Source organism: Ahaetulla prasina, chromosome 2 (assembly GCF_028640845.1).
Source record: "Ahaetulla prasina isolate Xishuangbanna chromosome 2, ASM2864084v1, whole genome shotgun sequence".
In the NCBI taxonomy this organism is placed as follows: Eukaryota; Metazoa; Chordata; class Lepidosauria; order Squamata; family Colubridae; genus Ahaetulla; species Ahaetulla prasina.
Window position 1 is genome coordinate 282,556,912 of NC_080540.1, and position 14,900 is coordinate 282,571,811.

At 41.7% G+C, this 14,900-nt stretch overlaps 1 protein-coding gene across 4 annotated transcripts in view; it reads right to left on the reverse strand.

The window, feature by feature from the left end:
• Window positions 1–3,393: 3,393 nt before the first annotated feature.
• The window catches only part of SEC11C (SEC11 homolog C, signal peptidase complex subunit), a 33,370-nt gene continuing 21,863 nt past the window's right edge, over window positions 3,394–14,900 (reverse strand). For 3 of the 4 annotated variants that reach the window (XM_058170389.1, XM_058170387.1, XM_058170388.1), the window contains 3 exons: window positions 10,296–10,415; window positions 8,679–8,736; window positions 3,394–7,631 (listed from right to left, as the gene is read on the reverse strand). In XM_058170389.1, the coding sequence (XP_058026372.1) occupies window positions 7,578–7,631; window positions 8,679–8,736; window positions 10,296–10,415 (232 nt within the window). In that variant the 3' untranslated portion in view covers window positions 3,394–7,577. Of the gene's footprint in view, window positions 7,632–8,678; window positions 8,737–10,295; window positions 10,416–11,678; window positions 11,799–14,900 lie in introns of all 4 variants that reach the window. The other variant, XM_058170390.1, reaches the window with a different exon arrangement.

Sequence of the window (14,900 nt, forward strand, 5' to 3'; positions counted from 1 at the left end):
TAAGTGTAGTTTAATGAAAAATAGGACTAGGGGTGGCATAATAGCAGTGTTCTAATAACTAAGGGGCTGCCATAAGGAAGAGCGGATATGTCAAACCTGTTCTCCAAAGTGCCTGAAGGCAGGACAAGAAGCATTGGAGGGAAAATAATTAAGGAGAGAACCAATCTAGAAATTTGCTGACAGAACAATTGATCAGTGGAATGGCTTGCCTTCAGAAGTTATGGGTGCTCCATCACTGGAAGTTTTTATGAAGAGATTGGACAACCACTTGTGTGAAACGGGATAGGGCCGTGATGGTGAACCTATGGCATGGGTGCCACAGGTGGCAGGCAGTGCCCTCTCTGTGGGCACGCAAGCCATCGCCCCAGTTCAGCTCCACCGCACATGCATGTGCGGCTCCCGCCGGCCAGCTTGTCGTTGAGTCTCTGCCGTGCATGTGCCTGGGGGTGTGTGCGCACATGCGGGGGACAGGGCACCTGCAGGGGGCACACGGATTGCATTTTGGGGGTTTGGGTGCGCACTTTCAGCACTCGGTCCAGAAAAGGTTACCCATCACTGGTATAGAGTCTCCTGCTTGAACAGGGAATTGGATCAAAAGACCTCCAAGGCTCCTTTCAACTTGTTATTCTATTAGATTTCCCTTGTTTTTGGCGTCCTTACCGTAAAAATGACAAAAGGTGGGATTGCCACGAACAGTGTGTAAAGATGGCAACGTTGTCATATTCCTGCTTTCTGCTGGCAAAGGAAGATGACCTGTTGTGACTCCGCCCCCCGATCCTGTCCTCATGGAGGAGAGTGACTCAGGGAGTGAGAGAGAGGAGCCAGCAAGGCCTCCCTTGCCAGGACCCTCCTCGCTGGCACTGCCCCAAGTTCCAGCTGCAGGCCAGGAGGAGCTGACAAGGCCTCCCTCTCCCACACCTTCCTCCTCCCTGGCAACGCCTCAAGTCCCAGCTGCTGACGATCAATCCTGGATTGATCCGAGGCAGCGACGAAAAGATAAGCGTGCGCAGCAGAAGAAAAGGTGTGGCAGGCTCAGAGATTGCTGAGTCACTGAGCCACACCCCACAGGGTATAAAAGTGGGTGGAGCTGCCATATGGCCCTTGTGACGGACACAAAGCTACCAAGGATGCACTGCAGCTCGGTTGTTGGAGGGTTAAAGGACTTTGTCAGTGAGTTTTGGTAACGGATCTTGGACACGAGATAATGGACTCAGAACTTGGCAGGCTTTTGCATGGTCACTGCCAAGTATTTCCTCACCTGAAGAAAATCAGGTCTGTAGCAAATAAAAAGACTGGGAGACACGCATCTTTGCGTTTGCTCTGTGAAGTGGGGAGGGGGACATAACATGACCTTAGAGCCGGGGCTTGGATTGGCCTCATCCTGCCAAATGTCATCCAGATATGGATCTTTGACCCCCCCCCACCCCGAATGTCCAGCCTGTATGGCCTTTAGAGCAGGGGTCTCCAACCTTGGTCCCTTTTAAGATTTGTGGACTTCAAAGCTGGCTGAAGAACTCTGGGGGCTGAAGTCCACAAGTTTTAAAGGGACCAAAGTTGGAGATTCCTGCTTTAGAGAGCACCACATTGGGGAAGATAGGTGTAGACCACAAGGGCTTGTAAGTCCATATACTAATTTCTCAACTGGGGAAAAGGGAGAGAGACATTGTTGTCCCAGGCAAAATGTTCGTGATGCCACCAAATGCATCAGTCATCTTCCATTTGGTCTTGTCTTTCTCGTCTTTTTCAAATGCTTGCTCCTCTTTAGCCCTTCTGGCTATAATCCTAATTTTTGAAAGTGTGCAAATGATGTTGAAACCCCCACAGCAAGGAGGGGTTTAAGATTCTGAATGGGGAGAGAAATGCATTGCTTCTTTGCATACTGGAACAATTGAAATCTGCATACCCATCATGCCGTTTCCTCTTAAGGAAGAGGGATCTTGTACAAATTGCAGAATTAAGGCAATGGAATTTTCGTTTTGGAAAAAAAAAACAAAAAACAATTTACCTACATATTATTGCGTAAGGTGAGAGAATTGTTGAAAACTTGGCAATTTTTGAATTTATGCAAAATACAGCTGCTTCCTTTGTCTTTTCTTTCTGTTGTAAAATTCTGCTTTCCATATATAGGATTCAGGCATTTATTTATATTTAATAGAGCTGTAGAATCCTTATGACTCAATTTCAGAAGTAATTTCAGAGTGTAGGTGCACAAACAGCATTTGTCTGTGGCCCTTTAAAGTAACTGTGTTTTTTCCTCAGGTCATAAAATGCATAACTTACTATGAGGTAATAATTTGTTTTGCTGAGTGTGCACCATACAAGTGTTATTTTAAAGCTAAACTCATTATTCCAATAATTTGTAGACTTGGAAGGCTAGCAGAGAGGGCCTATGGGGATACCTGTTTGGGATAGAAGAAGAGATCATTTGTTGTATTTTAAGAGGAGGTGATAAGTTACTAAAATTCTTTATTTCTGTACCTGCAAGCAAATAAAAGAAGAAAGTGAAGAGCGTGTTCTCAGACATAATACTGCATGTTTTAAATATGGGATTACACGTGATATATATATATAAAACCAAGCTAAGAGACTTAGCACAAAACCAACTCCTACAATGTAGGAAAATATTTTTGGCAGTGTAAGGAAATTCCCTCCCCCAAATTTTTAAAAGAAATTTCTTGAGCTTATTTTGGTTGCCGAATATTATTTAGAATTCTATAAAGTCAATTTCACTCAAATCTGGGATATTTTCAACTTTCTGGCAACATCACCCACCATTAACCATGCTACTCAGAAGACCTCCAATAACATACTTATTTCTAAATTAAACTTAATTGCAATGTAATATTTGCATCTCAACTGGGAAAACACATTTTTCCCCACTCAAGCCTCCTTCCTTGTGTAAGATGCAGTTCCAACCCAATTCTCTGTAGTCCACGTTTTACTCATTGTTTAACAACTGCTTTGTAACTATTTGTATAAAACATTATTTTAGTGTTAAAAGTACCCAAATGTTTCATGATTTTTAGGTTTCCCCCCACTTTATCTAATTTTATTGCTTCCCTTCTTTTTTAGTCTCTTTTAATAGTCTGTTTAACCTTTTACGTATATAAAATACTTAACAATTTATATAAAATACATTTTCTTCTTTATCAATGATCTTTGGATTGTTTGTATTCTTACTTGCAGTAATTGAATGATTAACTGTATTGATCTAAAATATAATAAAATCACTACCTTTCAAAAGAAGACTACAGCAATAACAAAAGAGCCAATTGTTACTGGCAACTGTTCCTATGTCAGAAAACAACATATTTTTTGCACAAGTTGCTTTTTTGAAATAATCCTCAACATTCTCATACAGAAATACAACCACAGAAAAGAAGTAGAATCCAGTTAAGTTATAAAACCAAGACACCAATTTTTTAATGAAATTATTGCATAGCATGATAAAACAGAGAGAGATGGGTGGTGGGGCATCACATTTATTAGTACAGCTCAAGAATTGACAACTTGTTTTTCATTTTACTCTTTGTGGGTCTTTTCATAGAAATCCGGCAAGCCTTTAAAGCAATTTACTTTAAAAAAAAAAAACAAGAGAAAAGGACTGACACATTTATTACCATGAAATTGCAAGACAGAAGTTAAAGAAAATAACTCGGATTATTCACATTTTTAAAGTGATTTCCCTAAGGCCACAAGAGGAATTTAAAAGGCCAAGAATAAAGTTGGAAGGGCAAGTGTTGGGCTTTTAAACTAGAATGTGATCTCAGGTGGAAATTTTACACTACAACTTCTATTTCCCAGCCCCATCTGAGTGGAGCTATAGCAATTACAAAGGATTATGCTAACAGCATAGATATAATAAAAGGATTTTAGGTCAAATTTTCCTTGTTCCAATATTACAACTTATACATAGTTCAGGGGCCATTCTCACATGCACGGATGATGTTACCCAAAGTACTAATGAAATGTCTCCAGGAATCCCCTCTAACACCAAGAACTCAAAAGTACCGTAGAGAATAAAGATGATGACTTTGAGGCAGATATCCAAGTTTCATTGCCAGGACAATGAACAGTAACACATAGTTTAAGTCCACAACAGGCAGATAATATTCAGAAGAGACTCAAGACAGAAAACTTTCTAATTCTCTGAAGTAGGAAAAAAAAGGCATAACATAAATAGACTTGCAAGATTCTGTTGTTGTTATAGTTTTAGCCTTCCTGATTTTTTTTGGCGGTCTGGTTTGGTCTATCTAGTGGACAGATACCTTGCAGCATTCATGTACTTCCAGCAGCCCCATTCTTATTTCAAGGCTGTGTAAATCCTATAACAAGGAAATTTTTTCTCCTTTTTTCAACGCTTAGCGAAGCGGCAATTTCAGGCAAAACATCTAAGCACAGGACTTTACTTCATTATAATAAAGCTGCTTCGGGCTGATGGACCTTCATACATACATCCAAATGGCATCATCAAATCATTAAAGATTACCAAAATGTCACATTATACTAAACTATTGTTCTATATTAACTGTCACTTTGCTGACTGCAATCCTGGCTTCACCATACACAAAACCAAAATTAAAGATACGTTTTAATGTTGCGATGTGTGAACCTAGTCAGCGATAAGACTTTTTCAGTTGCCAATTTAGATGCCAATTAGCTAAGCAATCCACAGTGACGTGAACATTAGATCTCTGCAGCACCGCAGATATGAAACGCCACTTCAGGATATACAGGAAATGTTTATTTTCCTATGACTACCAACAAAGATAGGGGTTTCCCTTTTCCAGTCGTGTCTGACTCTAGAAGTGCTACTCATCTCCGTTTCTTAGCTGAGAGAGCCAGTGCTGTCCAAAGAAAATTACCGTGGTCACGTGGCCAGCATGGCTATATGCCAAGGTGCACGGAACACTGTTACCTTCCCACCAAAGTGGTACCTATTTATCTACTTTTATTTGCATGCTTTCGAACTGCTACGTGGGCAGGAGCTGGGGCAAGTAACGAGTTCACCCACCACGTGGCGCTCAAATCTCAAACCCGGGCTGCCAGATTTCCAGCTGACAAGCTCAGCGTTTTTAACCGCTAAGCCATTGTGCCTACCAACAGAACTGGATAGCTCCTAATTCTATTGGATGACTACTAAAAGAAGAGCTTATTTGTAGTTGAACTGTGAGATGCTTGGTGCTCTCTGAGCTTGGTTGCTTTCTTGCAAACAACTAGGCAAATATCAGTGCTAGAAGGGAATGAGGCTGCAAGAAAGCAGTCAAGCTCAGAGAGCACCAAGCATCCCACAGCTTCCCACAACTATACGGTAACTCTAGAGGTCAAATGTACAATCTGGGAAAGATGCAGCTACTTTAAAGAGTCAAATTGGAGTTATGGTCATGGCCTGTCATATATTCCTGAACACTTTTTTGCCTCGAGTCTGAAACCACCACGCAGCCTTAATGAATAGTTTCCCCTTCTCAATATAGCTGGATTCATGGTTGGTCAAATTCTGAGTTTAGTTGGTTTGCCTGACATTGTGAGAAATGGAGGTGACTCTCACATATTCTATCAATTAAAAAGAAAAAAAAAAAGGGTTGCCACACCAGACAAATGGAAAAATTTGCTTGTTGATTATATGCTGTGAAATCTAAGCTATGGTCGCAAATTCTGTAAACCTGTCGTTTTTATTACAGGCTATTCCCAAAACCATGAGGGTTTAAACTATTGATATCTAGAAAAAAATGAAACGGTACATTACTGGCACAAAAAAGGGGGTGTCAAATATATTGTATCAGTTGTGTAGGCATAAGGTGCTTTCTAACATTTCACTGAACAAGGGAACTCCTCTATAAATATTAAATTTAAAAAGCTGCAAAGGATATCATTTCTTTTTTAAAATCCTCCTCCTTACTTTTCATAGCAGTGTTTCTCCCCCCTCAGCAAATTTAGGATGTGGGGGTTTCAATTTCCAGAATTCAAGCTAGCTAGGGAATTCTAGAAATCGAAAGTCCGCACATCCTGAAGTTGCTGAAATTGAGAAATGCTCTTTATAGCTTGCTTAGGCTGCAAATCCAAATCAATAGAACACTTGGGACTGACTGATGATTAAGGGAACTTAGCAGAAGCATACAGTTAGTCCTCAACTTAAAACCACTTGCTTAGCGACTGTTCGAAGTTACAATGGAACAGGAAAAAAGTGAATTATGTCTGCTTAACAACTATGGTAGGAAAGGGGTGATAAAATGGGACAAAACTCGCTTAACAATTGTCTTGCTTAGTAACAGATATTTGGGGCTCAGCTGTAAATTGAGGACTATCTTACGTTTTCACTCAAGCTAGGCTAGACACCTAAAAGCTTTTGTCCTCCATCTTATTGCACTATAGTTTGTTCTTCTTTAACAGCCATTTGTTCCGCAACCGTTCAAGGTTACAGCAATGCTGAATGAGGAGATGTAAGACCAGTCCTCAAAGTTCCATTTGTAACAATATTCCCATGGTCACATAATCATCTTTTTTTAGGCACTTGACAACTTCTCACAGTTATATTGCAGCATCCCACAGCCACTTGATCTCCATTTGCAACCTTCACCGCTGGCTTTTGACAAAGTCAATGGGGAAGCCAGCAGGAAGTTGAAAACAATCACGTGATGACTATGTGAGATTTGCTTAACAACCCCAACTGCACAACTGCCGTTGGTTAAGTTGGCACAGTCATGCAATGCCATGCTTTACGACTGTGTCACAGAGTTGCCGGTCCCAAATAGGGTTGTTAAGCAAGGACTACCTGTACAAGTGCAAGGCACTAATTCAGATAAATGTCATTGTGGGTCTTGATTTTCAAGCTGGTTTGATGAAGCAATGCAGTGAGAAGAACACCACTCTTGCAGAAGGGGGCATCGTACAACCTTAATCAAAACTACAGTTTTCAATTCTTCGTTAGAAGCATTTGTCTGTCTTTGTGAAATCATTCGCAAGAAGGGACCTTTTAACAAATCATCAGTAACTGTTTGAACTGCTGCCCGGGGGGGATGGGTGGGAGATGGGAATAATTTGAAGGTGGGTACAAATTGGGCTAAGAGGTCCTTTGAATGAAAGGTGTAATAAAAACTAGAATTCTCAGTGTAGTCAAGATTCACAGCTATGAAACTATTCTCCAAACTATTTTCAAAATAAGCAGATCCATTTTTTGTCACTAATGAGAAAAAGTGAAGACATAGTAGAAATTAAAACCATTATTTGCTAACAAGACAGCCAAGAGAATCCTGCCTTCCCTAACCTGGTTTTAGACCACAATTTATGTAATCTCTCCACCCAAGATGTCCAAAAGACATTTTGGGCTGAAAATTTGGGGACCTGAACCAGGTTGGGGAAGATGGACATAATAAAAACAAAAATTATCAGTGTGACTCAATGAGGGCAACTGGGCTTGCTCACAGTTAAGATTGTAACATGAAGAGGAACAAAACAAATAAAATATGGTTTGCACATGTCACATAATATTATCTGCAGACAAGGGGACGTTTCAAATATATTAGTATCTCTTCATATAATTATGCTGACGAGTTGTCCGAGGCAATTCCAGATTCTTTTTATGATTCCCGTTTCAGAAGTACATATGCCCCCATGACAGCTAAGAGAGCATACTGTGAAAAAACAAACATATGGAATATTACTGCGTGCGGGCACCACGTTCCATAGCACATTGCATAAACTAAATATGTTTTTGAGGAAAAGCTATCTGAAATGTTTCCTGATGGCTTCTCCAGAAAGTCAATGGGGAAGCCTGCAGAGAAGGTAGCAAATCACTGGTTTCCCCCACTTAGTCTCATCTCCCTACACTTATGCCACACCCAGTGACTTAAGCATCCATATACACCTTGATTCGCACTGTATCCCCACGCAACGTCCCTGACCTGCACAGTGCCACTTGTGCATCCTCCTGTACCCTCCACAACGTTTTCCTTTTGTATACTCTAACCTGCATAACACTTCTTGTGCACTCCTGGCACCCTTGTTTACACCCATGCCACATCTCCCATAAACCCTCCCTGATCTGTGCTTCTTATACACCCCATCACACCCTCTTTGACCCCCACAAGCACCTCACAAACCCCACCTCTGACCAACAGTGTCTCTCATGTCCTCACACCTTCCCTGACCTGCACCTCCCACCCACCGCTCCAACTTATGTGTCACACAAATTTCTCCCAATCCGTGTAGTGCCTCTCACACACACCCTTGTACCACCTCCTATGTTCCTCCTAGCATATTGATGCACCCTCACAGACCTTCTCTGACCTACGCAGCACCTCATGTACATCCTGCATTCTTGTGCATCCTCTCCAATCCACATCTTACACCCTCAGTGAACTGCCAAGCGTCTCTCACACACCCTTTAGTACACTAGTTTCAAATTGCTGACAATTGTGCAAAACTGGCTACGTTCCCCTCAAATCTATTTGTTTAATTATTAAATTAACATACAGCCTGACTCCTAACATACCTTTTGGTCCCTCCAGATGGGTTGAAAATATGACTGCCATAATTCTCAGCCCCAAAGAACTGAGAATGGCAAACGTCAAGCAACAGGATAAAACTTATTAGATATTATTTTCTCTTCTTGTCTAAACAATAATGTTCATTCTAAATTAAAGATCATTTCATAGATTCTCAGCTAAATCTGTACCCACCTTAAATTTTGGATAATCATTCATGATTATGGTCACCATTCCAACGTATGGCAAAAACCTAATTGAGAGAAATTAAAGATAGTTGACTTATTAATCAATACAGTCATTGACTAAACATTGGTGAACAGTAAATGTCAGGCATGATTGATTTAATATATTAGTAACTAAATTTACATCCTGTCTCTCCATATGAATAGTATCAAGGTTGCTAATATTAAATGTTAGATACAGTACTAAGGTAACACAAAGAGTTTAAAAAAATACACAAGCTAAAATGTTTCTTTAGTAAACCTCTTAAAACACTGAAAGCTACAAATGTTGCTGCCTGCATGAAGCCACATACAGTTAGTCCTCGACTTACAACCGGTATGACGCTTAATGGCTGCAGGGTTTGCTTAACAACTGTAGTGTTCGCTTAGCAACATGGTGATTTGCTTAATAACTGCCAGGGGGAAAAAAGCACCCAAAGGCCAGACAAGGAATGGAAACTGATGAAGGAGAAATTCAACCTAGAAATAAGGAGAAATTTTCTGACAGTGAAAAAAATCAGCCAATGGAACAACTTTCCCTCAGAAATTGTGGGAGCTTCATCACTTGAGACTTGCAAGAAGAGACTGGACTGCCATCTGTCAGAAATGGTGTAGGGTCTCCTGCTTGGGCAGGGTGGGGTTGGACTAGATGATTTACAAGGTCCCTTCCAACTCTCTTAATCTGTTCATGTGATGATCCACTTTATGACCATCACAACTTAAAACAGTAACAGGCAAGCTCCATTATGGTTGTAAGTCAAGGACTGCCCATAAGACCGTATTATTAGCCCTGTTAAATCAAGCCAAGGCTCATCTTAATTCACCATTTTGTTACTCCAAATATTTCTGGGGTTCTTTTGCCATTACAATTGCATTGTATGCAAAGCAACTTTGTATTTCCTCATTGTCTCTCCTCCAAGTACTAAACAGATTTGAAGCAGATTAACTTTTTGAAGATCTGCCAAGATCTGGAGGGCCCTGCTACCTGCTGTGATTCTCCCTCAAGCTAGACATGACTTCTGGAAACTCCTGGACGTGTCCAAATATTTTTTTTTTCTTGGAAATAGTATGTACTCTTGTACCCTTTCTGGATTTTTTTTTTAACTTCCCAATCTAGACTTCAGGTTTTGGATTTCCTAATTCTAGAAGTATTGTTACTTACTGTAGACATCAAAATAATCATATAAACCAGGGGTGTCCAACTGGTGGCCTACGAGCCGGATGAGTCGCGTGCAGGCCACGCCCACCCCAGCTCCACAAAGAGGAAAAATGTCGTGATGTCACATGATGACAACATGACGCGCCGAGTTTGACACCAGTGATTTAAACCAAAGTTGACGGGTATTTCCACCTCAAAATGCTACCAATTTTCCTTGTTGTCGAAAGAGGCTCCTGGTGCCCTTCAAAATAATTTGGAGGATTGAATGTGGCCCCGAAGCCTCTGATGACTCATCCTGAAATAAATGTATTTTCCAAATCAGACCACGATGCTAGCAAGGGAAAATCCAGGAGAAAATTCCATCTGCGTAAGTCACTGATATTCCGGTGTTTACAAGAAAGGCTGCTTGCATAATCCAAGTTTACTTACCCTCGTGCTCTGCCTACGACATCCTTCTTTTCTAGCCAGTTCTGTCCTTCTTTGTACAAACCTCTGTCATCGACTTCATTATTATCGCCCTTGGTCAAAAATTTAATGTTGCCATTTTCTCTGCAAGCAAGCAACAGGATAGGGAACGGATCAGGCGAACCTGATAAAATGCTCCCCTGGCGACGGCCGTCAAATGTTCCTCTAAAGACAGCCAATTGTCCAGGAGAACGCCCAAGTTGCGCATCCTTTCCCTGGGGGTCAATACTTCACCCCCAACAGTCAGATTCACTTAACAACTACCACAAACAAGATACTGTAGTAAAATCGGGCATGGTCATGTAAGATAAGATAAGTTTATTGTCATTTTTTTTACTGCGAGCACACCGGCCCAGATTAAAAATGAAAGCCTGCACTAAAGTGTGTATCTACCCAAACACATACATAATACACATATACAGATGCTATACACACACACACATATATATTCACAATGTGATGACCTGCTTAATGACTACAACCTGCAACCATAATCCTGGGGTTTAAATGGTTAAGTCAAGGACTGCCCATAAGACCGTATTATTAGCCCTGTTAAATCAAGCCAAGGCTCATCTTAATTCACCATTTTGTTACACCAAATATTTCTGGGGTTCTTTTGCCATTACAATTGCATTGTATGCAAAGCAACTTTGTATTTCCTCATTGTCTCTCCTCCAAGTACTAAACAGATTTGAAGCAGATTAACTTTTTGAAGATCTGCCAAGATCTGGAGGGCCCTGCTACCTGCTGTGATTCTCCCTCAAGCTAGACATGACTTCTGGAAACTCCTGGACGTGTCCAAATATTTTTTTTTTCTTGGAAATAGTATGTACTCTTGTACCCTTTCTGGATTTTTTTTTTAACTTCCCAATCTAGACTTCAGGTTTTGGATTTCCTAATTCTAGAAGTATTGTTACTTACTGTAGACATCAAAATAATCATATAAACCAGGGGTGTCCAACTGGTGGCCTACGAGCCGGATGAGTCGCGTGCAGGCCACGCCCACCCCAGCTCCGCAAAGAGGAAAAATGTCGTGATGTCACATGATGACAACATGACGCGCCGAGTTTGACACCAGTGATTTAAACCAAAGTTGACAGGTATTTCCACCTCAAAATGCTACCAATTTTCCTTGTTGTCGAAAGAGGCTCCTGGTGCCCTTCAAAATAATTTGGAGGATTGAATGTGGCCCCGAAGCCTCTGATGACTCATCCTGAAATAAATGTATTTTCCAAATCAGACCACGATGCTAGCAAGGGAAAATCCAGGAGAAAATTCCATCTGCGTAAGCCACTGATATTCCGGTGTTTACAAGAGAGGCTGCTTGCATAATCCAAGTTTACTTACCCTCGTGCTCTGCCTACGACATCCTTCTTTTCTAGCCAGTTCTGTCCTTCTTTATACAAACCTCTGTCATCGACTTCATTATTATCGCCCTTGGTCAAAAATTTAATGTTGCCATTTTCTCTGCAAGCAAGCAACAGGATAGGGAACGGATTAGCGCCTTGTTGATAGCAATTTTTGAAATGGCTTACAAACCACCCGAAGGTAGGGCCAAGTGATAAGATAGTAATAGGTACATATTGTCCTTCCTGTATTTTAATAAATGTCCAGGTGTTTTAGGACTCCTGCTATCAGAGCTAAACAAGTATTTGGCTCTCCCCGGGGCCTATTACAGGTAGTCCTCAACTTATGACTACAGTTGAGCCCAAGATTTCTGTTGCTAAGTGAGACATCTGTTAAGTGAGTTTTGCCCCATTTTACGACCTTTCTTGACACCGTTAAGCGAATCACTGCGGTTGATAAGTTAGTAACCCGGTGGTTAAGTAAATCTGACTTCCCACTGACTTTCTTGGGCAGAAGGTCGCAAAACAGGATCACATGACCCTGGGATGCTGCAACCATCATGAGTTTGAATTTTGATCACATGATCATGGGGATGCTGCAAAAGTCGTAACTGTGGAAAATTTTTCAGGGCTGCTGTAACTTTGAGCAGTCACTAAACAAAACTGTTGTAAGTCGAGGACTACCTGTATTTACCTCAGGTAGTCCTCAACTTATGACTACAGTTGAGCCCAAGATTTCTGTTGCTAAGTGAGACATCTGTTAAGTGAGTTTTGCCCCATTTTACGACCTTTCTTGACACCGTTAAGCGAATCACTGCGGTTGATAAGTTAGTAACCCGGTGGTTAAGTAAATCTGACTTCCCACTGACTTTCTTGGGCAGAAGGTCGCAAAACAGGATCACATGACCCTGGGATGCTGCAAAAGTCGTAACTGTGGAAAATTTTTCAGGGCTGCTGTAACTTTGAGCAGTCACTAAACAAAACTGTTGTAAGTCGAGGACTACCTGTATTTACCTCAGGTAGTCCTTGTTTAACGACTGGTTGCTTAGGGACTGTTTAATGTTACAATGGACCTCCACAGAGCTGCTCACAACCTATTTTCAAAGTTCCAACAGACGTCCAATGTTCATTTGATCACATGATCATGGGGATGCTGCAACCATCATGAGTTTGAATTTTGATCACATGATCATGGGGATGCTGCAACCATCATGAGTTTGAATTTTGATCACATGATCATGGGGATGCTGCAAAAGTCGTAACTGTGGAAAATTTTTCAGGGCTGCTGTAACTTTGAGCAGTCACTAAACAAAACTGTTGTAAGTCGAGGACTACCTGTATTTACCTCAGGTAGTCCTTGTTTAACGACTGGTTGCTTAGGGACTGTTTAATGTTACAATGGACCTCCACAGAGCTGCTCACAACCTATTTTCAAAGTTCCAACAGACGTCCAATGTTCATTTGATCACATTTTGGGTTCTTGACAACCAACTCAATTTACATTTGCAGCATCCCACAGTCATGTGACCGCGCTTTCTGGCATTTGTTTCTGCTGGTTTCCAGTCTTTCCTCTGACTAAGGAAAATAGATTTATTTAACTTTATTTATTTATAATTTAATTTCTACACCGCCCTTCTCCCGAAGGACTCAGGGCGGTTTACAGCCCATATTAAAACACCAAATACAAATAACAATTTTAAAAGCGAATTAAAACCAAATATTTAATAGGCCAGATCAACTAAAACGGTCAAAGACCGACATAAAACCCATTCAAAATTACAATTAAAATTATACTTAGGCTAGTCCCGCACGATGAAATAATAAAGTCTTCAGTTCATGTTTGAAGGTCTGGAGGTCGGGGAGTTGGCGTAACACCGGAGGAAGCTCGTTCCAGAGGGCCGGTGCTGCCACAGAGAAGGCTCTCCCCCTGGGGGCCGCCAACCAACATTGTTTGGTTGATGGCACCCTGAGGAGGCCCACTCTGTGGGAGTGCACAGGTCGTTGGGAGGCTATCAGTGGCAGGCAATGGTCTTGTAAATAACCCGGTCCTAAGCCATGGAGCGCTTTAAAGGTGGTAACCAACACCTTGAATTGCACCCGGAAGGCTACCGGCAGCCAGTGCAGGCCGCGCAGGATAGGTGTTATATGGGAGCAACGCGGTGCTCCCTCTATCACCCGCGCAGCCGCATTCTGGACTAGCTGGAGCCTCCTGGTGCTCTTCAAGGGGAGCCCCATGTAGAGAGCATTGCAATAGTCCAGGCGGGAAGTAACGAGGGCGTGAGTGTCCGTGCGCGAGGAGTCCCGGTCAAGGAAGGGGCGCAACTGGCGGATCAGGCGAACCTGATAAAATGCTCCCCTGGCGACGGCCGTCAAATGTTCCTCTAAAGACAGCCAATTGTCCAGGAGAACGCCCAAGTTGCGCACCCTTTCCCTGGGGGTCAATACTTCACCCCCAACAGTCAGATTCACTTAACAACTACCACAAACAAGATACTATAGTAAAATCGGGCATGGTCATGTAAGATAAGATAAGTTTATTGTCATTTTTTTACTGCGAGCACACCGGCCCAGATTAAAAATGAAAGCCTGCACTAAAGTGTGTATCTACCCAAACACATACATAATACACATATACAGATGCTATACACATACATACAGTACATATATACCTGCACCATACATATACCTACACCTACACACACACACACATATATTCACAATGTGATGACCTGCTTAATGACTACAACCTGCAACCATAATCCTGGGGTTTAAATACGGGACCGCCTGCTGCTACCGAATACCTCTCACCGACCCATGCGCTCTCACAGAGAGGGACTCCTCAGGGTGCCGTCAGCTAGGCAGTGCCGTCTGGCGACACCCAGGGGAAGGGCCTTCTCTGTGGGGGCTCCCACCCTCTGGAACGAACTCCCCCCAGGACTCCGTCAACTTCCGGACCTCCGAACCTTTCGTCGCGAGCTCAAAACACACCTATTTATTTGCGCGGGGCTGGGTTAGTTTTTTAAATTTATTGGTTTTAATGGGGTTTTTAGTATTTATATTGTTTTAATAATTTGGCTATTGAATAAGTTTTTTTATGTATTATTTTAAATTGTATTTATATGTTTGCTTTTAATTGCCTGTGAACCGCCCTGAGTCCCTAGGGAGATAGGGCGGTATATAAATCTGAAAAATAAATAAATAAATAAAAAAATAAATGGTTAAG